Source organism: Ascaphus truei, chromosome 12 (genome assembly GCF_040206685.1).
Source record: "Ascaphus truei isolate aAscTru1 chromosome 12, aAscTru1.hap1, whole genome shotgun sequence".
Taxonomy (NCBI): Eukaryota; Metazoa; Chordata; class Amphibia; order Anura; family Ascaphidae; genus Ascaphus; species Ascaphus truei.
Window position 1 is genome coordinate 9,244,688 of NC_134494.1, and position 27,067 is coordinate 9,271,754.

The following is a 27,067-nucleotide window of genomic DNA, read 5'->3' on the forward strand; positions in this document are numbered from 1 at the left end:
TGACTGGGACACATTAGCCAGGAGTCTCGTCAGAACAACAATGACCCAGCGAAGTGGGACTGCACCGATACTTACTTACTGCCACCTGGCCCAATATTAGGCTGAATACGGACAATGCAAGCCTCTAGAAGCTTTAGAAAGTTTTGCAGACCCTCTATATCTTATATATATAATTTTATATATCAATCTAATTTTATATATAAGTGTAAAAAATAAAAATCAGAAAGGTAATACACAGATGGTAGAGCTCACATAGGATTACACTGTATTAACCAAATTATTTTTAGGAGTTCCAGTATTCTGTAATGTTATATTTTGTATATTTTGTAACAAATGCTTTTGTTTTTGCTTCAACCTCTAATCCTTTGAGTAAAGTACTATCTGACCTCTCCATAACTATAGTCAATTGATTATTTTGAGTATAAGTAAGTACCTTTTGTGTATGTGTGTGCGGGGCAGTCAGTGCTGAATAGTGATCTGATTAGTCCCGACACGCCACTACTCCAATGCTACACCAGAGGCAGCACAACCCCCACATATTACATGTGTGAGAGTATTAAAAGCCTTCTGATATATACCTATGTGAAGAACTTTGCTTTTTTCCAGAACTTTTATTCCCTTCTTTTTGCTGGCCAGCCAGCTCTTTCTTTATCCCCTGTGTTTCTTCTCAATTCGTAGTGTCAATGCATATGCAAGGCTCATCAGTGCTGTGCGCATGTGCAAAAATGCATCTTGCTGTAAAAACAACCTATGTCTGTCTCCCCCACGTGATGGGGGCTGAACCTGCAAGATGGGCATACATCACATCGTAGCCAAGGAATGCTTGAGATGTTTAAAATGTCTGACTACCGGGAGATATTTGAACTCAGTATCACCAACAGGACTCTGCAATGCTTTTCTGATTGCGGACCGGTGTATAGCAATCCATTCCTTTAACATTCTAGTGGTCTTCCCAATGTAACAAAGGCCACATGGACAAGTAATCATGTACAGGACATAGCAAGACTCGAAATGTAAAAAGTTCTTGATTTTTATTTGAACCCAACTCTGTGGGTGTGAAAAGCTGGGCCCAGTCTGCATAAATTGGCAATTTGTACACCCATGGCAGCGGTAGGAGCCGGGTTTCCTAGTAAGCCAATTTTTAGTGGGCATATATTTACCAACTGGGTCCGTTTCAATTAATAGATCCCCTAAATTGCGGCCACGTCTGTAACATAGTAGGGGTGGTTCTTCACAAATATTACCAATCCTGCTGTCATTGGACAAAATGTGGCAGTGATTATTGATGCTCCGTTTAATGCCGCCCGAGGCGGGGGTATAGATGCTGATGATGTTACATCGGTTCGCCTTTGGATCATACGTGTGCGGCTTTAGGAGTGTCTCTCTGTCAATTTGCCCTACCCTAGTTAAGGCATGTGAGGTCACATGTGACAAGCATCAGGATTATTGAGGAGGCTGTGTGTGCAACACTGTTACACTACTGACTATTGCTCTTTATGAGTTTTGCACCTGGCTGTATTTATACTGTTTCATCTGCCTTGGTTGTGCTTTTGGAGTCATTTGGAAAGTGGTAGCCCCTCATCTATTATTATACTGATTTATGAGATCCTTTTTCTATGGAGGAATTTGCAGACTTTGCAGGAATTTTTTCTACACTACAAGACTCTACTAGATATATTGATGCTGATATTGCTAATATTAGATACACTGAAACACTTGAATCAGTTCTGGGGCCGGATAAGCCGGTTGATATATACAACGACCTTATCAAGTTGAAGAAGTGTGAAGTAGATTTTTTCCTTCATGAAGTTATGCTTTCCCATTACCATACAGTAAAGAAAAATTGTTGCCGCATAGCTTTAGAATTAAAAACCTGCCAACCATTGGACGTAACGATCCTGAATTTTGTAAGAAGTGGATTGCCATTCTTTGACCTGACCATACTGGTTATTGAACAAACCAGTAAGGAAATCGTAAAGATAAAGAAGGAAATTGATGACAAGCACAGGGACATTTTGGCCAGTGATCCAGGAACCAATTGGACTGATAAGATACAGACAACAATTGTGTGAGGATTCAGGGGTCACGGCAGTTGCAACGTGACCTCACCTCTTTTTGCTCCCGCTAGTGTGGGGTTCCTTCCTCGCCGCTCCCGACTGGCTCCCGTGGTTGGGGGGCTTCCCTGTCGTCCCTGATGGGCGGCCGCTGCTCCACGGGCAGTGGTGCTCAGGCGGCTGCCATTGCCTCTGCGCGCGCGCCCCCTTGTTATGGAGCACGCGCCGGACCAAGATAATTTATTCACTGCTCTTGCAGTGAAGCCACGCCCTCCGCCCATGTGCTGGCTACAACTTAACCCCAAAGTTTCCCACTTGGCTGCCTACCATAGGAACCAATCCAGGACAGCTACTCATGCTCCTCCAGGCCTGCCTCCGATTCCTATTGGTCAGCCGCAGTATATAGGACCTGTCTTACCTCTGTCACATTGCTCGACATAGTATCTCTTGGTGGATGTCTATTCTGGCTCTCTTTTGTCTTCGCTTATTCAGGTTTCGACTCGGCTTGGCGGAATACACTCTCTGGCACTCGACCCCCGGATCCCTCTTGACCTCGTTGCTTCTCACGTCTCCCAATCTCAGCTTGGACCCCGACCTTCCGGATCTCTCCTCTCCCTGACCTTGATTAACGGCAATGACGTCTCTTCTTTTACCGGTACCGGCAAGTATTGCTACAGCTATTCCCACCTGGCCTGGCAACGCCAAAACACCACACTCCGGACACGAACCTTCTGCTGCGGGTGCGTGCACATATACGTTCCCACCTCAGTATAAGGGACAGGTCTGGTCTGCGGGCAGCACCGGCATAACATTATGTCGAGCCCACAAGACGCAGACCAGACTGATCTGGCCTTTATGATGACGGCCATGTATCAACAAATCCAGGCATTCACTGATCAGATGGCTTTCCTCACTCAACATGTACAGGACCTTTCATTTAAGGCACCACCTGTGGCCGCACCGCCGGCGCAGGTAGAACCGGTGTTTATCGCGACCCCAGGTCCGAAGATTCCGGCACCTAAGCCATACGCGGGGGTCCCGCACGCCTGTCATGGATTTCTCAATCAATGCGAGATCCAGTTTGAGATGGCCCCGCAGCAGTATTCCACTGGTCGTAAGACAGTGGCATATGTTTACAGCCTACTCACGGGAAATGCGGTGGCATGGGCCTCCCCGATTTGGGAACTACGTCCCGAAATCACCCGAGATTACGCTGCCTTAAGAGGAAACTTTCGACAGGTCTTCGATACCCCCGCATGCCAAGAAACTGCCCCTGACTCTTTGCTTCAGCTTTCACAGGGACAAGTGATCCGTGGCCCAGTACGCCTTGGAGTTCAGGACCATAGCAGCCGAGACACGATGGGACCAGGAGGCTTTAGTCTCAGTCTTCTGGCGAGGCTTAAAGGATTCTGTGAAGGACGAACTTGCCTCACAACCCAGGCCAGGACTTCTGGAGGAACTCATCTCACAGGCCATTCGAGTGGATCGACGTCTTCAGGTACGATGCGCTGAGTGCCAACAACCACGATTTGTGCCTTTCCGTGCCCCTTCTCCCAGGTTCTCTTCAACCACGGGATCTGCCGTCTCCCCGCTGCCCGCTGCCCGCTGCCCGCTCTGGAGCCGATGCAAATCGGAGTCCAGCGTCCTTGGGCACCGATACGACAATTTCACCAAGCCGGTGGGTTATGCTACTACTGCGGATCTTCTGAGCATCTAGTCTGCGAATGTCCAATATGTCCGGGAAACGACCAAGCCCAGTAGTATGAAAGGGCTCTCCCTGGGTGCTAAATCTCCTTGTCCCCTTTCCAGGAAGGAACTTCCCAAAAAGTTGACCATTCCCGTCTCCCTCTCTGGTCCTACCTTCCGCACCCCCACAGCGGCATTTATCGATTCCGGCGCGGGAGGAAATTTCGTGGACCAGACATTCTCTGAACAGAACCAGATTCCACTCATTAAGAAGAAATCTCCCGTTGCCTTGGTAGGGATCGACGGCCGTCCGCTCACCCCGGCATACATCTCCTTGAAGACTTGCCCCCTCACCCTTTCTTCTCATTCCCACAAGGAGACCCTGGCCTTTGATGTAATCCATGCTCCTGGAACACAGGTCACCCTTGGCTTACCTTGGTTGCAGAAGCACAACCCGCACATCAATTGGACATCTCAAGATTCCATTGTCTGGAGATCAAGGTCAGAGGAGTCTTCCCCTCCAGCTGTACCTCAACTGCTGGCTAACACATCCAACCCTAAGGGAGATTTACCCACCCCGTACGCAGATTTTTTGGATGTCTTCAGCGAGACTCAATTCGAGCTCTTACCCCCTCACAGATCATACGATTGTCCGATAGACTTGGTACCTGGATACACATTGCCCAAATCCAAATCCTACCCCCTCTCTCTACCTGAGACGGAAGCCATGGAAGAATATATTCGCGAGAACTTGAAGCGGGGCTTTATACGGCATTCCAATTCGCCCATGGGGGCTGGATTATTTTTCGTTAAGAAGAAAGACGGTACTCTCAGACCCTGTATAGACTATCGGGGTGTGAACTGTATTACGGTGAAGAACCGTTACCCACTCCCACTCATCTCTGAAGTCTTCGACAGACTTCAAGGTGCTAACCTGTTTTCCAAGATAGACCTTCGCGGGGCATATAATCTCATTCGCATCTGGGAGGGCGACGAATGGAAGATCGCCTTCAACACCCGTAGCGGCCATTACTAATATCTTGTGATGCCCTTTGGCTTATGCAACGCTCTGACGGTCTTTCAGGACTATATCAATGACATTTTTCGGGATGTCCTTAACCATTTTGTAATTGTTTATCTGGACGACATTCTTATTTTTTCTAAAAATCTGCAGGATCATATCATCCATACAAAGTTTGTGCTCTCCCGCCTCCGTGAGAACAGCTTGTATGCCAAGATGAGTAAAATGTCTTCCACCTCCTTTCTTGGGTATATTATTTCCAACAGGGGATTTGCCGTGGACCCAGAGAAACTTAAATCCGTAGTGGATTGGCCGCAACCCGATTCCCTAAAGTCTATTCAGCGTTTTCTAGGGTTTTCCAATTATTACCGGAAATTTATTCGCAATTTTTCCTCCATCATCACTCTGATCACGGCACTGACCCGAAAAGGAGCTGATCCTTCGTCTTGGTCACCAGAGGCAGTCAAGGCTTTCAAAACATTGAAACTAGCATTTGTCTCGGCTCCCGTCCTCTGACACCCGGACACCAATTTTCCATTTACCCTGGAGGTAGATGCTTCGGACTGCGGGGCCGGATCAGTCCTATCCCAGAGTTTCTCTCCCCAGGATAAACTCCACCCTTGCGGTTTTTACTCTAAGAAGTTTTCTCCAGCTGAGAGGAACTATGACGTGGGCAATAGGGAATTATTGGCTGTCAAGTTGGTCCTTCAGGAATGGAGGCATCTTCTGGAGGGGTTAAAAGGGCGGTTCACGATTCTCACGGACCATAAAAATCTTTTGTACATCAGAGTGGCCGCTGCTTAGGCTCCCGCCAAGCCTGCTGGTCGTTATTTTTCTCCAGGTTTCATTTTATTTTGTCCTACATTCCCGGCACCAAGAACGTCAAGGCGGATGCCCTCTATAGACAGTATTCTTCTGAAGAGAGACCGGAGAAAACTACAGAGTCCTTCCTTCCCAAACAAAAGATCCTTGTGGTCGCTGAATTCAAGAATCTTGAAAAAATCATCAAGTCTCAAAAACACCTTCCTGGAGATCTCGAGGTACCAAAGGACACCTTGTACGTAGAGCCCACGTTTACTCCTGAGATTCTGGATTGGGGGCACGCTTCCCGTTCGGCAGGACATCCGGGATTCAAAAAAACATTGGAGCTCATCCGTCGCATGTTCTGGTGGCCCAATATGGCGAAGACCATCCTTGAATTTACATGGGCCTGCCCGGTATGTGCACGCAATAAAATACCTCGTCAGAGACCCCATGGTCTTCTTATACCTTTACCCATCCTGGAGCGCCCCTGGTCCCACATATCCATGGACTTTATTGTCGAATTACCTAGGTCGAATGGCATGAACACCATTCTAGTAGTGATTGATCGGTTTACCAAGATGGCACATTTCGTTCCTCTCAAAGGATTACCCTCCTCACCCGCCCTAGCCGATATTTTCTCCAAAGAGATTTTCCGAATCCATGGCATTCCCACATCCATCGTATCGAACAGAGGCTCTCAATTTGTTTCCAGATTCTGGAGGACCTTCACCAGAAGACTGGGCATTTCTTCTTCTTTTTCTTCTGGATATCACCCTCAATCTAATGGGCAGACCGAGAGGGTTAATCAATCTCTCGAGAAGTATTTAAGGTGCTTCGTCTCTGACTCCCAGGATGACTGGGCGAAATTACTTCCCTGGGCTGAGTATGCCTTTAATTCCTCCAGGAATGAATCCACCCATGAGACGCCTTTCTTTATTAATTACGGATTCCACCCGGCTCGCCTGCCTATTTCCAATATCTCCTCTGGAGTACAAGCCGTGGATGAACACATCTCCCTCCTACAGGACTCTTGGGCTAGAATTTAATCGGCACTTCAAAAGGCCTCCCTGACTTTGAAAATTCAGGCTGACCGTCGTCGCCGACCTGCACCCAATTACAAGCCAGGGGATAAGGTTTGGTTGTCTACCAAGAATATCCACCTCAAAACCCTTCCCCTAAACTGGCACCTTGGTATCTGGGCCCATTTCCTATCATGGAGCAGGTAAACCCGGTGGCCTTCCGCCTTCAATTACCTCAAAGCATGAGAATTCCTAATGTTTTTCACACATCACTTCTCAAGCCGTTCATCTCCAGTCCCCTCTTTCCGGACCACACTCTTAAACCAGATCCAGTGATCATACAGGGCAACAAAGAGTACGAGGTCCAAGCAATACTAGATTCTCGTCTCTCGAGAGGTAAGGTTCATTTCTTGGTCCATTGGAAGGGCTTTAGACCCAAAGAAAGGTCTTTGGTACCTCTTAAAGACATTCACGCACCAGGACTTCTCAAACGCTTCCAGAAAAAGTTTCCATCCAAACCATGGAAGGATCGTCCTGAGGCCGACCCTGAAGGGGGGGGGGTACTGTGAGGATTCAGAGGTCAGCGTGACCTCCCCTCACCTCTTTTTGCTCCCGCTAGTGTGGGGCTCCTTCCTCGCCGCTCCTGACCGGCCCCCGTGGTTGGGGGGCTTCCCCGTTGTCCCTGGTGGGCGGTCGCTGTTCCGTGGGCAGCTGGTGCTCATGCGGCTGCCATTGCCTCTGCGCACGCGCCTCCCCTTGTTACGGAGCGCGCTCCGGACCAAGATAATTTATTCACTGCTCTTGCAGTGAAGCCATGCACTCCACCCACGCGCTGACTACAACTTAACCCCAAAACTTCCCACCTGGCTGCCTACCTTGGAACCAATCCAGGACAGCTCCTCGTGCTCCTCCAGGCCTGCCTCCAATTCCTATTGGTCAGCTGCAGTATATAGTACCTGTCTTACCTCTGTCACATTGCTCGACATAGTATCTCTTGGTGGATCTCTATTCTGGCTCTCTTTTGTTTGCTTATTTAGGTTTCGACTCGGCTTGGCGGACAACACTCTCTGGCACTCGACCCCCGGCTCCCTCTTGACCTCGCTGCTTGTCACGTCCCCCGATCTCAGCTTGGACCCCGACCTTCCGGATCTCTCCTCTCCCTGACCTTGGCTAACGGCAACGACTACTTCTCTTCTTTTACCGGTACCGGCAAGTATTGCTACAGCTATTCCCACCTGGCCTGGCAATGCCAAAACACCACACTCCGGACACGCTCCTTCTGCTGGGATCAGTATTAAAATATAACAAATGTAATATTTGGTCAAGTACATATATGGGCTTATTCACAAAGCAGTGATAAAATCAGTACTTTTGCGTCCGACAAAGCATTTCTTTATCGTGCTATAAGACATGAAGCCAAAAGCCTGATTCACTAAGAAGTCCGTTAAAAAAATGCACTATTCTGCGACCTGTTTTTTGTATCAGTGCTATCATGCTATAAAATCTATAGCGCGATAGCCTGTAGGAGCTGCATGGAGATGGCGCGTCTTAATGCATGGCTCTTACAGGCGATTGTGCACTAAAAATATTGATTTGAATAATATTGTACATAAGTAGGGGGTTTCCTGAGCTAAACTACATTGGTTTCAGCCTCAGGGACCTCCCATTTCCCGAGATACAGGCCCCGGTATCCCCTGTGCTTTATAAATCTCCCGCGTCACGTGATCGGGGGATTTAAATCCTGCACTGGGATGCCGGCACCCCATAACAGAGCTTGAATCTCAGGAAGTAGGGGGTCCCCGAGGCTGATACCAATGTGGATCAGCTCAGTAGACCCCCCTGCTCATGTACACCAATATCAAAACCCCAATAACAATGACAAAAAAATCATTACCGTAGCGGCTATCCACTATGATAATGAAGCAGCTTTAATTTTTTTTTTATTAAGAGCAGGGGGTCTCCTGAGATGAACCGTATTGATTTCAGCCTCGGGGACACCATGCTTCCCCAGTTGCAGGCCCCAGTATGGGGTGCCGGTATCTCCTCCAGTATTTAAATCCTACGGTCACATGACACGGACGATTTAAAAATGGAGCGAAACCGGCACATGATGCCCCATACTGGGGCCTGTAACTCAAGAACAGGGGGTCCCTGAGGCAAAAATCAATGCAGTTCAGCTCAGGAGATACCCTGCTCCCACACAAAATTTACATTAAAGCAGCTTTGTTACCTTAGCGGATAGTCGCTAAGGCAATGAAGGGGTTAAGGCACAATAGCAGGTTTATTGGGGGCAATTGCTAAACCTCATCTACCTCTGAGCAAAGACCATGTCAGAATTAGGCCTCACAAACTATTCTATGCCCGTTTATGGGCGACAATTCCTCAGATGCACGTGTCCTAATTTCAGACTACCTGGGGGAGATGGAAGGAGATGAATGATCGATGCAGCAGCCGCTCCAAATTACTGGGACTTACCAGGTAAAAGTTAAAAGCAGTGCTTTATTGAAGTTACATTAAAAAACGGAACACTCAGAACAAACAAAAATAGAAGAACCTCCTCCCACGCGTTTCGGGCATGAATTGCCCTTTCTCAAGGAGTATGACATAGGCAGTGGGAGGGAGCTACTTAAACCTCCCACATGCTAATTAGATAGATTTATCATACCTGAATTAGTAGATGAAGTCTGAATAACAATTGCATTGGATATTTGAAATCTGCATAGTATTGTATGTAATATAATAATTAACATGTAGAGAAAAGAGAATTAATACATCACATCTTTGTTGTTATACATAGAGAGTCAGGTGCTGCTCATAGATAACTATCTTCAACTCTTGTGCCTGTTATAGCATATTAACTACGTATAGGCAAGTATTTTAAATCCAAGGTTATATATGATTTGATTCATAACCTTGTCTGATTAACACTAGGTAATATTAATAATATATCCTGTGTGAAGAAAAATTTATTTTATATATATATTCTTATATCTATCTTATCTATCTATATATTTCTCAAACCGTCGTATGTGTGTTTGCCTGTCTGTATGTGTGTTCCCTGTGTCTAGGGGCAATCGCATTGGACCTTTGGCCCGTCACTCCTCCTCAGGCCAATCCGCCTCAGGCCAATGAGATTGCTCCCTTGGCCCGCCCGCCCCCGCACACCTCTCATTGGCCTGAGGCGGAGTGACGGGCCAAAGGGGACACACACACACACACACTCTCTCTCACACCCCCTCTGTCCCCCCCCCCATCACGTGCGCCACCCATAACCGGCTCCCGGACGGAGGGGAAGCGCGGCCCTCCTGCCACAGCCGCCAACTTCAGGCTCCTCCCCCTCGCTCTCAACCAGCTCCTGGACGGAGGGGAAGCACGGCTCGACCCTCCTAACCCAGCCGCCAACGCTCCCTTACCTCACCGGCGCTCCCTTACCTCCCCGGCGCTACCTCCCCAGCCGCTGGGGGGCCAAGCCTCTCACTCCCGTCGTGTGTGTGTGTGTGGAGAGGGACATTTTACTCCTGCCAACAATTTGTGCCTCACTTTCACCCCTACCCCTGCCCTTCATCCCCCCTCTACCCCTGCCCTTCACCTCCCCCTACCCCTGCCCTTCACCCCCCTACCCCTGCCCTTCACCCCCCCTACCCCTGCCCTTCGCCCCCCCTACCCCTGCCCTTCACCCCCCCTACCCCTGCCCTTCACCACCCCTACCCCTGCCCTTCTCCCCCCTACCCCTGCCCTTCACCCCCCTTACCCCTGCCCTTCACCCCCCCTACCCCTGCCCTTCACCCCCCCCTACCCCTGCCCTTCAACCCCCTCTACCCCTGCCCTTCACCTACCCCTGCCCTTCACCTACCCCTGCCCTTCACACCCCTACCCCTGCCCTGCACCTCCCTTACCCTTCACCCCCCCTACCCCTGCACTTCATCCCCTACCCCTGCCCTTCACCCCCCCTACCCCTGCACTTCACCCCCCTACCCCTGCCCTTCACCCCCCCTACCCCTGCACTTCACCCCCCTACCCCTGCCCTTCACCCCCCCTACCCCTGCACTTCACCCTCCCTACCCCTGCCCTTCACCCCCTCTACCCCTTCCCTACACCCCCTACCCCTGCCCTTCACCCCCCCTACCCCTGCCCTTCACCCCCCTACCCCTGCCCTTCACTCCCCAGACCCCTGCCCTTCACCCCCCTACCCCTGCCCTTCACCCCCCCTACCCCTGCCCTTCACCCCCCTACCCCTGCCCTTCACTCCCCAGACCCCTGCCCTTCACCCCCCCCTACCCCTGCCCTTCACCCCCCCTACCCCTGCCCTTCACCCCCAAGACCCCTGCCATTCACCCCCCCTACCCCTGCCCTTCACCCCCCTACCCCTGCCCTTTACCCCCTCCTACCCCTGCCCTTTACCCCCCCTACCCCTGCCCTTCACCCCCCCCCACTCATGCCCTTCACCCCCTCCTACCCCTGCCCTTTACCCCCCTACCCCTGCCCTTCACCCCCCCCCAACCATGCCCTTCACCCTCCACCCCTCCCACCCACCCCCTGCCCTTCACCCCCTACCCCTGCCCTTCACCCCCCCTACCCCTGCCCTTCACCCCCCCTACCCCTGCCCTTCACCCCCCTACCCCTGCCCTTCACCCCCCCTACCCCTGCCCTTCACCCCTCTTACCCCTGCCCTTCACCCCCCTACCCCTGCCCTTCAACCCCCTCTACCCCTGCCCTTCACCTACCCCTGCCCTTCACTTACCCCTGCCCTTCACCCACCCCTACCCCTGCCCTTCACCCCCCTACCCCTGCCCTTCACCCACCACTGCCCTTCACCCACCACTGCCCTTCACCCACCCCTACCCCTGCCCTTCACCCCCCTACCCCTGCCCTTCACCCCCCCTACCCCTGCACTTCACCCCCCCTACCCCTGCCCTTCACCCCCTCTACCCCTTCCCTTCACCCCCCTACCCCTGCCCTCCACCCCCCTACCCCTGCCCTTCACCCCCCGGACCCCTGCCCTTCACCACCCCCCTACCCCTGCCCTTCACCCCCCCTACCCCTGCCCTTTACCCCCTCCACCCCTGCCCTTTACCCCCTCCTACCCCTGCCCTTTACCCCCTTCTACCCCTGCCCTTTACCCCCCTACCCATGCCCTTCACCCCCCCACCCCTCCCCCCCCACCCCCTGCCCTTCACCCCCCTACCCCTGCCCTTCACCCCCCACCCCTGCCCTTCACCCCCCCCTACCCCTGCCCTTCACCCCCCCTACCCCTGCCCTTCACCCCCCCCTACCCCTGCCCTTCACCCCCCCTACTCCTGCCCTTTACCACATCCTACCCCTGCCCTTTACCCCCCCTACCCCTGCCCTTCACCCCCCCCACCCCCTGCCCTTCACCCCCCCTACCCCTGCCCTTCACCCCCCACCCCTGCCCTTCACCACCCCCCCTACCCCTGCCCTTCACCCCCCCTACCCCTGCCCTTCACCTACCCGTGCCCTTCACCCCCTTTACCCCTGCCATTCACCTACCCCTGCCCTTCACCCCCCTACTCCTGCCATTCACCTACCCCTGCCCTTCACAACCCTACTCCTGCCCTTCACCCCCCCTGCCATTCAGCCCCCCCCTACACCTGCCCTTCACCCCCTACCCCTGCCCTTCACTCTCCACGCCCTGCCCCTGCCCTTCACCCCCACCCCCTACCCTTCACCACCTACCCCTGCCCTTCACCCCCCACCCCTGCCCTTCACCCCCCACTCCCTACTCCTGCCCTTCACCCCCTACCCCTGCCCTTTACCCCTGCCCTTCGCCCCCTACACCTGCTCCCCACCCCCTACCCCTGCCCTTCGCCCTTCACCCCCTGCCCTTCGCCCCCTGCACTTTGCCCCCCACCCCCTGCCCTTTGCCCCCCACCCCCTGCCCTTTGCCCCCCACCCCCTGCCCTTTGCCCCCCACCCCCTGCCCTTTGCCCCCCACCCCCTGCCCTTCGACCCCCCACCCCCTGCCCTTCGCCCCCCACCCCCTGCCCTTCGCCCCCACCCCCTCCCTGCCCTTCGCCCCCCACCCCCTCCCCGCCCTTCACCGCCACCCCGTCCCCGCCCTTCACCCCCCGCACCCACCCCGCCCTTCACGCACCCCCGCTTCACGCACCCCGCCCCTGCAATCCCGGGCAACGCCGGGTATATCAGCTAGTTAGTGATATAAGCAAGAGCAAGTCACTGTACACCCCATATACAATGCAATTGTTAACAACAATACATAATGATCAATATTCACATACATTAAAGAAATGCTGTCTATCTGTGTATGTTTTTGTGTTGCTGTGAGGGAGTTGACAGTGCGGAGGGCGCCAGCGTGTACATGGGGATTCAGAGGTAAGGAAAGCTGACATCTGACCTCTGATGTTGATCCCCCAATAAGGAGGGAGATTATGGACCTGCCGTCTATTTACTTGCACCATTAAAGCCTTTTCAATCTGACCTCGGGGTTCACCATCTTCATTACTGCCGATTTGCTGCTGCTCCAGTTACTTTTCTATGGCCTCTAAGTTGTGTTATAGCGCCTTAAACACGCGCCTCTCAAACTGTTCTGCATAATTGACAACATCAAATCAGAATTTGAAAATGTGGATTGAATTGAATGAGAGAGCGTCACATTTAGTATTGACTTACAGAGGTGGAAGAAATCATTCTCTCCGGTCCCCGCAATAAATAACTTGTGTTAAAGAGAAAACTCATGATTATCATTGTTTTCACAGGAGCAGCGGTATTTCTTGTCATAAATAAAGTGCCAATGCATTGCATTAAGGGTACAAAAACATCTGCTACAACTGTATATCCCTCCTGAAACACAGCACGTGGAGAGATACAATAATGCATTAGTCCCGCCCCTTTTTTCTGAGCAGCTAATGCAGACACCATGGTGCCTCCTCCCAGAGGCGCGATCTGTGTTCCGCTCCATGGCAAACATTAACGTCTGCTACATCTGTACCTGGAATACGCTGATAGCCAGATAAAATGAATATAGAAAAAGGTTAATTTCCCTGGTCTCTCTCCACATGCTTTATAGATCATTCTTCCATCTCCTATAATCTGTTAAAATTAAAAAGGCTTAAAACTGCTGACCAAACTAGTTTCTGAGAAAAACGTTGTTGACAAGCTTTTTGGTTTTTTTTAAGTACCGCAATTTTCACAATTTAATTTAACTTTTGCATAAGTTACATTCAGGAATAATGGCACTCTTTGCATAGCCGTGAATGCAGCTGTGCTAAAGTGAAGGGTATTTATTACATTTATAATCCCAACACTAAACCTAACCCATTGCTCAGCTGGGTTATTTTAACACTTGCTTCTATGAACTGCTGGGATATTTGCAGTCTGTTTAAAAGAAGTCATACTTTTTTGTATTCTTCTTAGATTCTCCATGTTGTGCTGTTTTTTCTTCATGATGTAAGTCAGGGTCGTGCCCATTTTGAGGGAAGTCGCCTGCAACAACAAAAGGGTACAAATATGAGAGAGAGGAGAGAGGACTGAGAGCAAGATCTTTGCTGCATCTTTGAAAACGCCTTATGCCAAACTATCAATCTTTGGTATATTTACTGCTCAGAAAGTGAGTACACATTTATTGTAGGCAGAAGCTGCAGAGGACCATCATGCATATTCCTAGTGCTGAATAGGCTTCAAATGCCCTACTCTACAGGCCCCCCAGTGTGAGGCTATTAAGTGTCATATTTACTAAGCAGTGCTATGCCATAAAAAAACCTTCCAGAGCAAAAATACACTTCACTCCATTTTCACGTGAATGAGCAGCAAGGTGTCCTGCACCAAAACCTGTTTTATGGAACAACATTTTAGTACAGTTATCCTGGGCCTAAGCCTTTTCTAATAAAGAAAACTGTTTATTCTTATACTATAGATATTCAATCCCACATGACACATACTGGGTCAAATAATTATTTTGCACTTAAATTACTTCTACTTTTAGTAAAATTAGTATGATGAAACCCAATCACTGTTAAAAATAAAACTTTATAATTGAATTTGCAAAGTTCTTTGAGAAGTGGGTCTACTACTTTAATTACATGCAGGGGGTGCCCTACTGGCCTGGGTGAGGGGGAGCTGCCCTGTGTCCCCCGGGTGAGCCTCGAGGCCTCCGTCGGATCTGGGGAAAGTTGTGGCAGCTATCTTGGAATGGCCCTGCATGTAACAAAGTGGGACTACAAGTCCCAGAAGCCCCGGGTGGGGATAAGTCACATGGGCCATCCCAGCCAATGAGGTACGCACAGCCATTTTGCGAGAAATCGATATCCTTCCCGGGGCAGTGGAAGCATGGTCAGTCGTCAAGGAGCCAGCCGAGAGGACAGACGTGTCCAGGGACCAAGTAAGCCCCTGGACTAGACAAGAAATTTGCCCTTAGGCCCGTTTACTCCTGAGTTGAGTGTTGCAGGGAAGGCCCTAGATAGGGACCCTCCCAATAGTGCTGACACAATTCATCACTGCGCTTCTGGACGTCCACGAGGTGACCTGGGGTCTTCGGACAAGATCGCACGGGACCACCACCTGTAAGGCGTGAGGGGAGTTTTGCTGACCTCGCATCTTGGGACCACAGATGGGGCTCTTCTAACAGAGGATCCCCCTAATTCCCTGGTCGTAGCCAGGAAGGTACCACCGTGCACCACCACACTTCAGGGAGGGTAGCGTTACCTTCACACACTTTGGGGTGGGATTTGTTCTGCGGACATCAGGGTTCCAGGTGCCCAGGGCACCCCAGTACTTTCGGGGACAACTATCATTGTTGTTACATTATTGTATTGTGTGTACTGTATTATTAGCCATACTGTGGGACCACAGTAAAGATGAGATATAATATCAGATATGAGTTATATAATATCTGGTGTGATATTGTTTATTGCTGAGTATATTGTTTCCTATGAGGAATAATTCCGCTTATGCTGGGATCATCATAGGTGGAGGCGCTGCACCACGAGATATAGCACCCTAGGCTCCCCAGTAGCGGAAACTAGCTCAAACACCAACACACGCTTGCTGGGAATGTGTGTGTTAATCAATTTCTAACAGTTGTGTCCATGTCCTGTCCATGTCCTGTCGGGAGAGTCCATTTGCATTGCCATGCTCACTGCCCTTCTTGTGCTGGATAGTAAAGTCAAATTCCTGCTGGGCAAGACTCCAGTGCAGACGTTTGCCATTCTCCATCTGTAACCAGCTGAGGGGATTATGATCAGTGATCGCCGTAAAATCTCTACCATACAGGTAGGGCTGGAGCTTTTTCAGTGCCCATACGATTGCTAGGCACTTTTTCTCAATGGTGGCATAAGACACGTCACGAGGCAACAGTTTGCAGCTCAGGTAGACAATTGGGTGCTCTTCCCCATCCTCGCCTACCTGGCTTAGTACAGCACCGACACCATAAGTCTGTGAGGATTCGGGGATCACGGCGGTCGCAGCATGACCCCCCTTACCTCTCATTGTGCCCGCTGCCGCGGGATACCCCCCTCGCTGGCCCCATCCGGTCTCCGTGGTTGAGGGACTCCCCCTTCATCCCAGGAGGGCGGCAGCTATTCCGCGGGCAGCTGGGGCTCCGGCGACTGCAATGTCTCATGGGCGCGCTCCCCCTCGTTAAGAAGCGCGCGTCGGAGCAAGTTAATTTATTCACTGCTCCTGCAGTGAAGCCACGCCCCCAGCTCACACACAGGCAGCAATTATGCCTCAAAGCTGCTCATCTGCATCTTCCTCAAGGCAGCCTATCCAGGACAGATCCATGCACTCCTCCAGGTCTGCCCCCTCTGCCTATTCACCAGCCGCACTATTTAATGCCTGTCTTGCCATTCCCACATCGCTCAACATAGTTTCTTCTAGCGGATGTCTATGCTGGCTCTCTCTCTCTTCTCGTTATTCAGGTTACGACCCGGCTTGGCGGACTTCACTCTCTTGCTCTGGACGCCGGCTCTCACTTGACCTCGCTGCTTCTCACGCCCCTCGACCTCAGCTTGGACACCGACCTTCCGGATATCTCCTCTCCCTGACCTTGGCTAACGGCTACACGACGTCTCTTCTTATACCGGTACCGGCAAGTATTGCTACAGCTATTTTCACCTGGCCTGGCAACGCCAAAACACCCCACTCCGGACACGCTCCTTTTGCTGGGGGTGCGTGCATATATACGTCCCCACCTCAGTATAAGGGACGGGTTTGGTCTGCAGGCAGCACCGGCGTAACATTATGTTGAGCCCACAAGACACAGACCAGTCTGATCTGGCCTCTATGATGACGACCATGTATCAACAAATCCAGGCCTTAACTGATCAGATGGCTCTCCTCACTCAACAGGTACAGGAACTTTCATTTCAGGCACCACCTGTGGCCGCACCTCTGGCGCAGGTAGAACCGGTGCCCGCCACATCTACGGGCCCGAAGATTCCGGCACCCAAGCCGTACGCGGGGGATCCGTACGCCTGTCGTGGATTACTCAATCAATGCGAGATCCAGTTTGAGATGGCCCCACAGCAGCATTCCACTGGTCGTAAGAAGGTGGCATATGTTTACAGCGCTGGCATGGGCCTCCCAGATCTGGGAACTACGTCCCGAAAGCACCCGAGATTACGCTGCCTTTAGACGAGACTTTTGACAGGTTTTCGATACCCCCGCACACTAAGAAACTGCCTCTGACTCTTTGCTTCAGCTTTCACAGGGACGTCGGGCCGTGGCCCAGTACGCCTTGGAGTTCAGGACCATAGCGGTCAAGACACGATGGGACCAGGAGGCCTTAGTCTCAGTCGTCTGGTGTGGATTAACGAATTCCTTGAAGGACGAACTCGCCTCACAACCCAGGCCAGGACTTCTGGAAGAACTCATCTCCCAGGCCACTCGAGTGGATCAACGTCTTCAGGTACGCCGGTTCATGCCTTTTCGTGACCCTTTTCCAGGTTCTCTTCTACCACGGGACCTGCCATCTCCCCGCTCCCCGCTCTGGAGGCTCCGGAGCCAATGCAACTTGGAGTCCAGCGTTCCCGGGCACCGATGCAACAGTTTTGCCAAGCCGGTGGCTCATGTTACTACTGCGGATCCTCCGAGCATCTGGTCCGTGAATGTCCAATATGTCTGGGAAACAACCAAGCCCAGTGAGTACGAAGGGGCCCTCCCTGGGTGCAAAATCTGCTTGTCCCCTTTCCAGGAAGGAACTTCCCAAGAAATTGACCATTCCATCTCCCTCTCTGGTCCTACCTTCCGCACCTCCACAGCGGCATTTATCGATTCCGGCGCAGGAGGAAATTTCGTGGACCAGACTTTCTCTGAACAGAGCCAGATTCCACTCGTTAGGAAGAAGTCTCCCGTTGCCTTGGTCGGGATTGACGACCTTCCGCTCACCCCGGCATATATCTCCTTGGAGACTTGCCCCCTCACCCTTTCTTCTCATTCCCACAAGGAGACCCTGGCCTTTGATGTAATCCATGCTCCTGTAACACCGGTCACCCTTGGTTTACCTTGGTTGCAGAAACATAACCCGCACATCAATTGGACATCCCAAGATCCCATTGTCTGGAGGTCGAGATCAGAGGAGTCTTCCCCACCAGCTCTACTTCCGCCTCAACTGCTGGCTAATACATCCAACCCTAAGGGAGGTCTACCTGTCCCCTACGCAGATTTTCTGGATGTCTTCAGCAAAACTCAATCCGAGCTACTACCTCCACATCGATCATACGATTGTCCGATAGACTTGGTACCTGGATACACATTGCCCAAGTCTAAATCCTACCCCCTCTCTCTGCCTGAGACGGAAGCCATGGAAGAATATATTTGCGAGAACTTGAAGCGAGGCTTCAAACAGCACTCCAATTCGCCCGCGGGGGCTGGATTCTTTGTCGTTAAAAAGAAAGACGGTACTCTCAGACCGTGTATAGACTACTGGGGACTAAACCGCATTATGGTGAAGAACCGCTACCCACTCCCACTCATCTCTGAACTCTTCAACAGACTTCAAGTTGCTTACCTGTTTTCCAAGCTCGATCTTCGCGGTGCATATAATCTCATTCGCATCCGGGAGGGTGACGAGTGGAAGACCGCCTTTAACACCCGTAGCAGCCACTACGAATATCTTGTGATGCCCTTCGGCTTATGCAACGCTCCAGCGGTCTTTCAGGACTTTATCAATGACATTTTTCGGGATGTCCTTAACCGTTTTGTAATTGTTTACCTGGACGACATTCTTATTTTTTCTAAGAATCTACAGGACCATGTTATCCATACGAAGTTTGTGCTCTCCCGCCTCTGAGAGAACCGCTTGTTTGCCAAGATGGAGAAGTGCCTCTTTCACCAGTCTACCACCTTCTTTTCACCTGGCTTGGCAACGCCAAAACACCAAACTCCGGACACGCTACCTCTGCTGCAGTTGCGTGCATATATACGTCCCCACCTCAGTATAAGGGAAGGGTCTGGTCTGCGGGCAGCACCGGCGTAACAAAGTCGAGGCATCGGTCTGCACCAAGAACCTCTTGCTGTAGTCAGGAGCTACCAGGATGGGAGCGCTAGCCAGGGCAGACTTCAGAGCCTGGAATGCCTCCGCACAAGTGGGAAACCAGGTAACCAGAATCAATAGTTTCTTCTGGGTCAGGTCAGTCAAGGGTTTGGCCAGGGCGCTGTACTGGGGAACAAACTTTATATATTAGCCAGCAATGCCTAAGAAAGCCATAACCTGCTTCTTTGTTCGAGGCACTGGCCACTCAAGAATTGCATCTAACTTAGCTGGCTCCGGCTTGAGATGCCCCCCTCCTACTCTGTGTCCGAGGTATAGTACCTCTGCATCCCGACTAGACACTTGGATGGTTTGAGTGTCAGCCCTGCTTCTCCTATCCTTTTCAGCACTGCGGCTACATGCACTAAATGGGATTCTCAGGAATTGCAAAATACAGCTATGTCATCCAGGTATGACCGTGCGAAACCTTGCATCCCTTCCAGTAACCTATTGACCAGGCGTTGGAAGGTAGCCGGGGCATTCTTCACCCCAAATGGCATAACTAGAAATTCATATAAGCCCCTCATAGTGATGAAAGCTTACTTCTCCAGTGCCTCCTAGGTCAGTGGGATTTGCCAGTACCCCCTGGACAAATCCATGGTAGTCAGATACCTTGCCCCCGCGAGCTCATCTAGCAGCTCATCCATGCAGGGCATGGGATAGGCATCAAACACCATCTGAGCATTGAGCTGCCGGTAGTCCACACAGAACTGAGTGGTCTCGTCCTTCTTAGGTACCAGGACTTCCAGTGAAGCCCAAAGACTCTGGAATGGTACAATTACCCCTTGGGCCAGCATCTCTTCTACACTCCTCTTCCCCTCTGCTGATACACAATAAGCATTCTTATGCTCTGATCCCCTGTGTGGACTGGGTTATCAGTGATATGGGTCCTTCCCAGCTTATCCATGAACAGGTCCTGGTACTGATCTTCATAGCTTGTGCCTACAAGCTCGTGCCTGCACCTGCTGGGGTGCCTTAAGCTGGGGACCTATCCCAACCTGCCCTACTGTGCCCCCCATCCTAGCTTCCCTTAGGAGGTCGGGAATTGCTGAGCTCACGGGTCCTCCATCGCTGGGCTACAGATAGCCAGCATGATTCAGCACTCTGGAAATACTCCTTCAACATATTAATGTGATAGGTCCTATTTCTCCCTGTCTCCTGATCTAATTGTACAACATATTTGCACTCTTTCATCCACCGGAGAACCGAATAAGGCCCAACCCAGGCAGCCAGGAGTTTGTTCTGCTGAGTGGGCTTCAGAACAAGCACTTGCTGCCCAGGGATGAACTCTCTATTACAGGCATTTTGATCATACCAAGTCTTCTGCTTGGTCTCAGAATCCCTGAGGTTAGCCTGTGCTAACCCTATGAGTCAGTCTACACGGTCTCTGAGAGTTACTACATACTGTAGCACAGAAGCATCATTAGTAGTAAACCTCCCCTTCCCATCCCTCATGGAACAGGTCAAGCGGTCTATGGACCCTGCGACCGTTTAGAAGCTCAAAGAGTGAGAACCCGGTGGATTCTTGCGGTACCTCTCAGAAGGCAAACATCACATGCTGTAAATGAGCCTCCCAGTCTCCCTTTTCAGCTTCTACATAGGTTCGCAGCCTCTGCTTCAGGGTACAATTGAAATGCTCACACAGTCCGTTTGTCTGGGGGTGGTAAGGGGTTGTGCGGAGGGTTGTCACCTCACACGCCTCCCAGAGACAGTGGAGCAATTCAGACATGAATTGCATCCCCTGATTGGTTAGAATCTCGATAGGGAAACCTACCCTAGCGAAAATCCCTATCAGAGCTACTGCCACCTTCTTAGCTTCGATGGAAGACAGTTCCGCAGCCTCAGGGTATCGGATTGCAAAGTCGACCACCATGAGGATGTGATGCTTCCCGGTCCAGCTAGTGACCAGAAGGGGTCCCACAAAATATACTGTTACCATCTGGAAAGGTTCCCCTATCACCACTTGTGGTTTCAGGGGGACCCTCACACGGTAACCTGACTTGCCTACCCACTGGCAGGCATCACAGGAGCGACAAAAATCTGCCACTGCCCGCGATGCCCCCGGCCAGTAGAAACGCAGCAGTAGCTGGGATCTAGTGCGGGTGACCCCCTGATATCCTGCTAGTGGGATGGAGTGGGCTACCTGCAACAACTGCTGCCTATACTCCCTGGTACCACTAATTGTCTCATACAAATCCATACCCTATCTGGAGCACCAGGAGCTTGCTTCCGGTACAAGGGCCCACTGTACCAGAGATACCGATCTGACCCATCCTCACAGGCAGACTCGGATGCCCGATGTCTCATGCCCTCTAAGCTGGGATAGGACCGCACTACTTCTCTGAACCATGTAGCTAGCTCCTGCCAATCATCCTCAGCCACTAAGCCAGGGGGTGGGGAAACAGGGGCATTGGTAGGGAGGTCTGAACACAGTACAGACTCGGTCTGGCTTACCTGGTCGGTCTCCATAAGAACCACAGTAATCGGTGGTCCCAAATGCAGGGGAACGGTGATCTCCTCAGTGGTACCAAAGGCTCCCCTGCCTGGGAAAGTGCCAGCTTTGCCTCCTTGTGACTGCAGCCACAGGAGCATCTTCTGGTTCAAAAGAGCAGATTAGGTGTCCCAGGTCGTTACCGAGTAGCACCTCAGTATCCAACCTTGGCAAAACACACACATCCTTTCCTATGTGCAGAGCACCCGCTTGCAAGGGCTTACCCTGATTGGAACTTTGTTCAGGACGTCCTGGACTGAGATTCTACAATTCTAGGGCCAAGGGAACATGAAAACAGAAAAAAGCAGGGGTCGCTTTATTTTCTACATATATTATCCCTGTTCCCTGGCTTATGGTGCTTATGTAGCTACCAGGAACCCAACGGTTTCAGGGGTAACCAGAGGCCTTAACCTTTATTATGTAGCCTGGTTACCCCCTACCGTCACACACACACACACACAAATCAGCTCTACACACACAACACAGCCGCTCTACACACACAACACACACACAAACTGCTGCTACACAAACATACAACTGCACAACACACACACACAGCTGCTGCTATACCCATAAACACTGCTACTGCTACTGACACACACACACACAATAAAAAATGCAGCCACTTACTAAACGTTGCAGACTCCCCCCAATTCACCTGAATCTGCTCAGAAAATTTCAGTCAGCTCAGGAGGGGAGGAGTCAACCCGTGGCTGATACTTCCTGACCAATCCCCTACCCTGTCTCAGAGCTGTTACTTCATTCTGACTAATCCCCTGCCCTGTCTCAGCTGTTGTGAAAGCTGATTGGCTGGAAATAAACAGATTGAAAATTACACTTTGCAAGCTGCTAAAATTCCGGGCATTACTGATTGGATAATGCCTGGAATCAGAGAGCAGGGTTTTCCATAATGCCCTGAATTTTACTGCTTTAGCCTATAATTGTTTTTATATTGCACTGTCCTGGGACCTCTTCTCTTTTCTCTGTACGCACTCTCTCTAGGTGACCTAATAACATCTTTTGGGTTTAAATATCACCTCTATGCTGATGACACACAAATATACTTTTCAACACCTGACCTTACACCTGCTATACAGACCAAAGTTTCTGAATGTCTCTCTGCTATATCATCCTGGATGGCCCTCCGTCGCCTTAAACTCAACATGGCTAAAACAGAGCTCCGCATACTACCTCCCAAACCTGGCCCTACTACCTCCTTCCACATTACTGTTGGAACTACGATCATCCACCCAGTAGCCCAAGCACGCTGCCTAGGGGTCACACTCGACTCCTCTCTCACATTCGCCCCTCACATTCAAAACATTTCTAAAACTTGTCGCTTTTTCCTCCGCAATATAACAAAGATACGCCCTTTCCTCTGTTGCTCGACTGCTAAAACTCTGACTCAGGCCCTCATTCTCTCCCGTCTTGATTACTGTAACCTCCTGCTGTCCGGCCTTCCTGCCTCTCACCTGTCTCCCCTACAATCTATCCTAAATGCTGCTGCCAGAATCACTCTACTCTTTCCTAGATCTGTCTCAGCATCTCCCCTCCTGAAATCCCTCTCCTGGCTTCCAATCAAATCCCACATCTCACACTCCATTCTTCTCCTCACTTTTAAAGCTTTACACTCTTCTGCCCCTCCTTACATCTCAGCCCTAATTTCTCGCTATGCACCATCCCGACTCTTGCGTTCTGCTCAAGGATGTCTTCTTTCTACCCCCTTTTTATCTAAAGCCCTCTCCCGCCTTAAACCTTTTTCACTGACTGCTCCACACCTCTGGAATGCCCTTCCCCTCAGTACCCGACTAGCACCCTCTCTATACACCTTTAAGACCCACCTTAAGACACACTTGCTTAAAGAAGCATACGAATAGCACTGTGAACATTCTGAACACATGATACATAAAGCTTGGCCCCCTGCAGACGCACTTACCAGAACTCCCTCCTCCTGTCTCTGTACGTTCTCCCTACCTACCAATTAGATTGTAAGCTCCTCGGGGCAGGGACTCCTCTTCCTTAATGTTATGTTTGTCTAAAGCACTTATTCCCATGATCTGTTATTTATATTATCTGTTATTTATTCGATTACCACATGTATTACTACTGTGAAGCGCTATGTATATTAATGGCGCTATATAAATAAAGACATACAATACAATACAATACAATACAATTGCACAATTTACCTATTGCATTATGGTAGAGGTCTCGGTCGGCATCAGTCTGCGCCCCCTGCCTGCTCTCCCCCCTGCATGCGCTCCTCCCTGTGGCAAATGATGCTGCGGGGTCATGTGACATCACGTTACCACAGCAACGCGACGTCAGGTGACCCCATGGCATTATTTGAGGCCGGGTTGCCATTGCAATACGTTGCCCAAGCCAAGGTAAGGGAATTTAAAGAGGCCTCATGTGGTAAACCGGAATTTCATTTAAATGCCTTCCGGAAGGTGCAGGCCTCTGTAACAACCGGACCCCCCCATGGAAAACCTCCCCCCAGTTTGCACACCCCTGAGTTCATTCATTGAGAAGCATATTGTTTCGGTTAGATCTTAACCTAGTTTAGGATGAGTGGTTACTCAATTGTCTGAGGGCTTCTTGTTTGAAGTGAGCCCTCTCAAGGACCAGCACAGCCCCACCGTTGTCTGTATTCTTTACCACTAGAAATTCATTATTCGCATTGACTGATTTGAAGATACGCCACCCATAGGCACTTAACTGTGTCAGCCGCCTCCTTGCTGCCAGCCTCCTTCTTACGAATAGCTGCATCAAATGATGCTGCTGACGTCCCCAACATGATGTTGCATGACATCTCATTACTATGGCAATGCGACATTATGTAATTTGACATTGCGCGAGACGCCGTATAACGGTTAGTTGATTTTTTGGGGGAGGCACATTGACTGATAATATATTAATCTGTACCACTTTAGGGTACAGATTAATACATTGTTATGACAATATTTGGGGGGCATTTCTGGCTTGGTATTGCTGTTGGTTTTTTTAATATCAGTTTCTTATGTGGATGTCATTGTTTGTTTTTTTCATGCTTAATGTAATAAAATGTTTGCGATTGGTGTTCGTTTGTAGTTAATGTTGTATTATGTTGGCTAATGCGTTTTATGGTTCTTTCAGAGATTGTTTGAATGTATTTATTTGTCTTTTAATGTTTACATTAATTAATTTTGTTGTAATTAATTGGTTTGATTGGTTAGTGTTACTATTCATTTTGAGTTGGTTTAGGAATTAGTTGGTTTCATTGGTTAATGGTTTAATTAAATAATTGTTGATGTTGTTACTGCTTGTATTCATTGGATTAGCTGGCTACTGTTTTTATTGACTTTATTTAGGTATGCTAATGCAGTGTTTAATAATGGGCAAATAATCTATTATCCATATCTGGATAATAGTTATTTTGCACATTATTGTACTGTATGTGTTAGGGACGGTCGCGGGGTCAGCTGGGGACACCCGCGTGACACCCGGCCTCCCTCGGGGACCCCTGCGGGGTCAGCCGGGGACTCCCGCCGGCCTGTTGTTGGTTTTGCGCCTGCAAAAAGGTAAACAAAGAATTTTTTCTAAGTCCAGCTTTTTTTATCACCTGCCTTTATCTGGTGAGCTTTATTCAGCGCAACTTTCACGTACGATCAGTTTGCGTTGCTTAGTGAGTCCCGCAGAAGGGCAGGATTCAGTGCAAACAGCTGATCGTACGAGCAAAGTTGGACTTTGAAAAAATTTCAAGAAAAAGCCAGTTTTAGAGCGCAAAGTGCCTGTTTGCGCGACTTAGTGCATAGCGCTCGGCGGAACTTCACGTTCTAAAAGCACTTTGCGCTCTTAAAATGACTTATCACTGCTTAGTGCATAGCCCCCAAGGTCTGATGATTCAAAGTCCATATTCCTCCCCATGCTGCTTGGCACTCTTGGTGGTTTCCTAAGGATGGATTTAGATTGTCTAGGAGATTTCTGGTTCTGAAAATTGTTTTGGGAGAAAGGTCTCATGGGATATGGTTTCTGCGACATAGGTTGGATTAGGAATCTAATCAAATATATATGTCTCTCTCGTATTTGTTCTAATTAGTTGCATTATATTTCTCTCAAAGTTGTTAATAGGTTGCGACAATTTACTGTCCATCTCTTTGAAATTTTCTGTGTGAACAAAAGCTTCCTTGACTTGTTTCTCTGCTATCAATGTATCTTTCATTTTATATATACAGTATTTAAACCTCTTTCCCTCTTACATAAAGGGTCTACTGGTGCTAGCTTCACCTGCTGGCTCACAGATATCTGAGCCTCCGCCACTGGGAGCCTGGGGCAACAAATTTAGTAACTGGCAGCGCCTCTACTTGCCAAGGATCCCAAGAGTGTGAGATTACCCTGAACAAGAATCAATAATAACAATACACAGATGATAATAACAACTTTACTATTCTCTTAACTGAATTAGCATAGGATAAACATTATACTACTAGGTACATCTATACCTCCACCTCGCAGGGCCTTATCCCACCACCGTGCTACCCCACAATGTGTCCACAGTATCGTGAGAACCCCTTTGGTCACTCAACCCACTAAGTGCCCCCAAAAGGAGCCCACCCCTCTAGCCGTGATCAGCGCCTGAACTGTGAGTAGTTGTTGGTGCACTTTACTGGAAGGTACCTGCCGGGTGTGTCCTCACCCGGGTGCCTTAAACGAAGAAACAAGGGATCTGCTGATCCAATGATATCCTCCGCAACGAGTTCCCACCACAATGAATTCCTCCAACAAGGGATGATCCGCCGCAAAGATAACTTTTATCTCTGTCCAGTAGTCTGGTCCTAGTCTAGGAATATCAGGCCACTCAGGCTGCAGCTGTGTCCCTGACTAGTACTAATCACTAACCAGGCAAGGTCCCTATCTAAGGGCCCTTTCCCTACAGCAGCCACAAACTGGTGGTGTCTCAGGGCCTTATCTGGGGCCAAGGGGAATACTGGCCTAATGCAGAGGGTCACTGACCCCTGCACATGCACTTCCTCTCCCCTTGCTATCCCAGTACCGACTGACTAGCGTGGTCTCCATCTGTCATATCCCTGTCCTGTCAGCAGGGATCTCTAAAGCCCTATTGGCTATCTGAGGAAAGGTGACCTATTCTGAGGCTTATGGGACATGTAGTCCCTGCTTATAGCCTCCTCTGATTGGCCCGGATTCGCACTCTTAACACTGTGCATTTGCAAGCTGTCTGGGAGCCGCCGCAACTCCCGCGCTCACCGCGCATGCGCGAGAACCCCGATCAACATGGTGGCGCCCTGTAGCAGCTAACACCGAGAGCCCCCGGTGACGTGCCTGCCCCGCAGCTCCCCGGCACACAACGGGGGGTCCCTGCTCTCACCAGATATAAGGGGGGGGACCAGAGGACTTGGCTACATAAATTATACATTTAAAGCAATAAATCATCTAGACTGAGGGCCTCATTCACAGAAGGTTGATAAAAATTATCTCCAGGGCATTTAA

At 50.3% G+C, this 27,067-nt stretch overlaps 1 protein-coding gene and 1 long non-coding RNA gene across 2 annotated transcripts in view; one reads left to right on the plus strand and one right to left on the minus strand.

The window, feature by feature from the left end:
* LOC142463889 (uncharacterized) overlaps window positions 1-9,239 on the plus strand; it is a 15,849-nt gene extending 6,610 nt beyond the window's left edge. Inside the window, exons 2-3 of the long non-coding RNA XR_012787523.1 lie at window positions 7,622-7,787; window positions 8,992-9,239. This is a non-coding gene — a long non-coding RNA (uncharacterized LOC142463889). The remainder of the gene's footprint in view (window positions 1-7,621; window positions 7,788-8,991) is intronic.
* The window catches only part of LOC142463888 (ATP-dependent translocase ABCB1-like), a 279,892-nt gene that overhangs the window by 188,888 nt on the left and 63,937 nt on the right, over window positions 1-27,067 (minus strand). Inside the window, exon 3 of the mRNA XM_075566711.1 lies at window positions 13,958-14,045. Coding sequence (XP_075422826.1) covers window positions 13,958-14,045 — 88 coding nt within the window. The remainder of the gene's footprint in view (window positions 1-13,957; window positions 14,046-27,067) is intronic.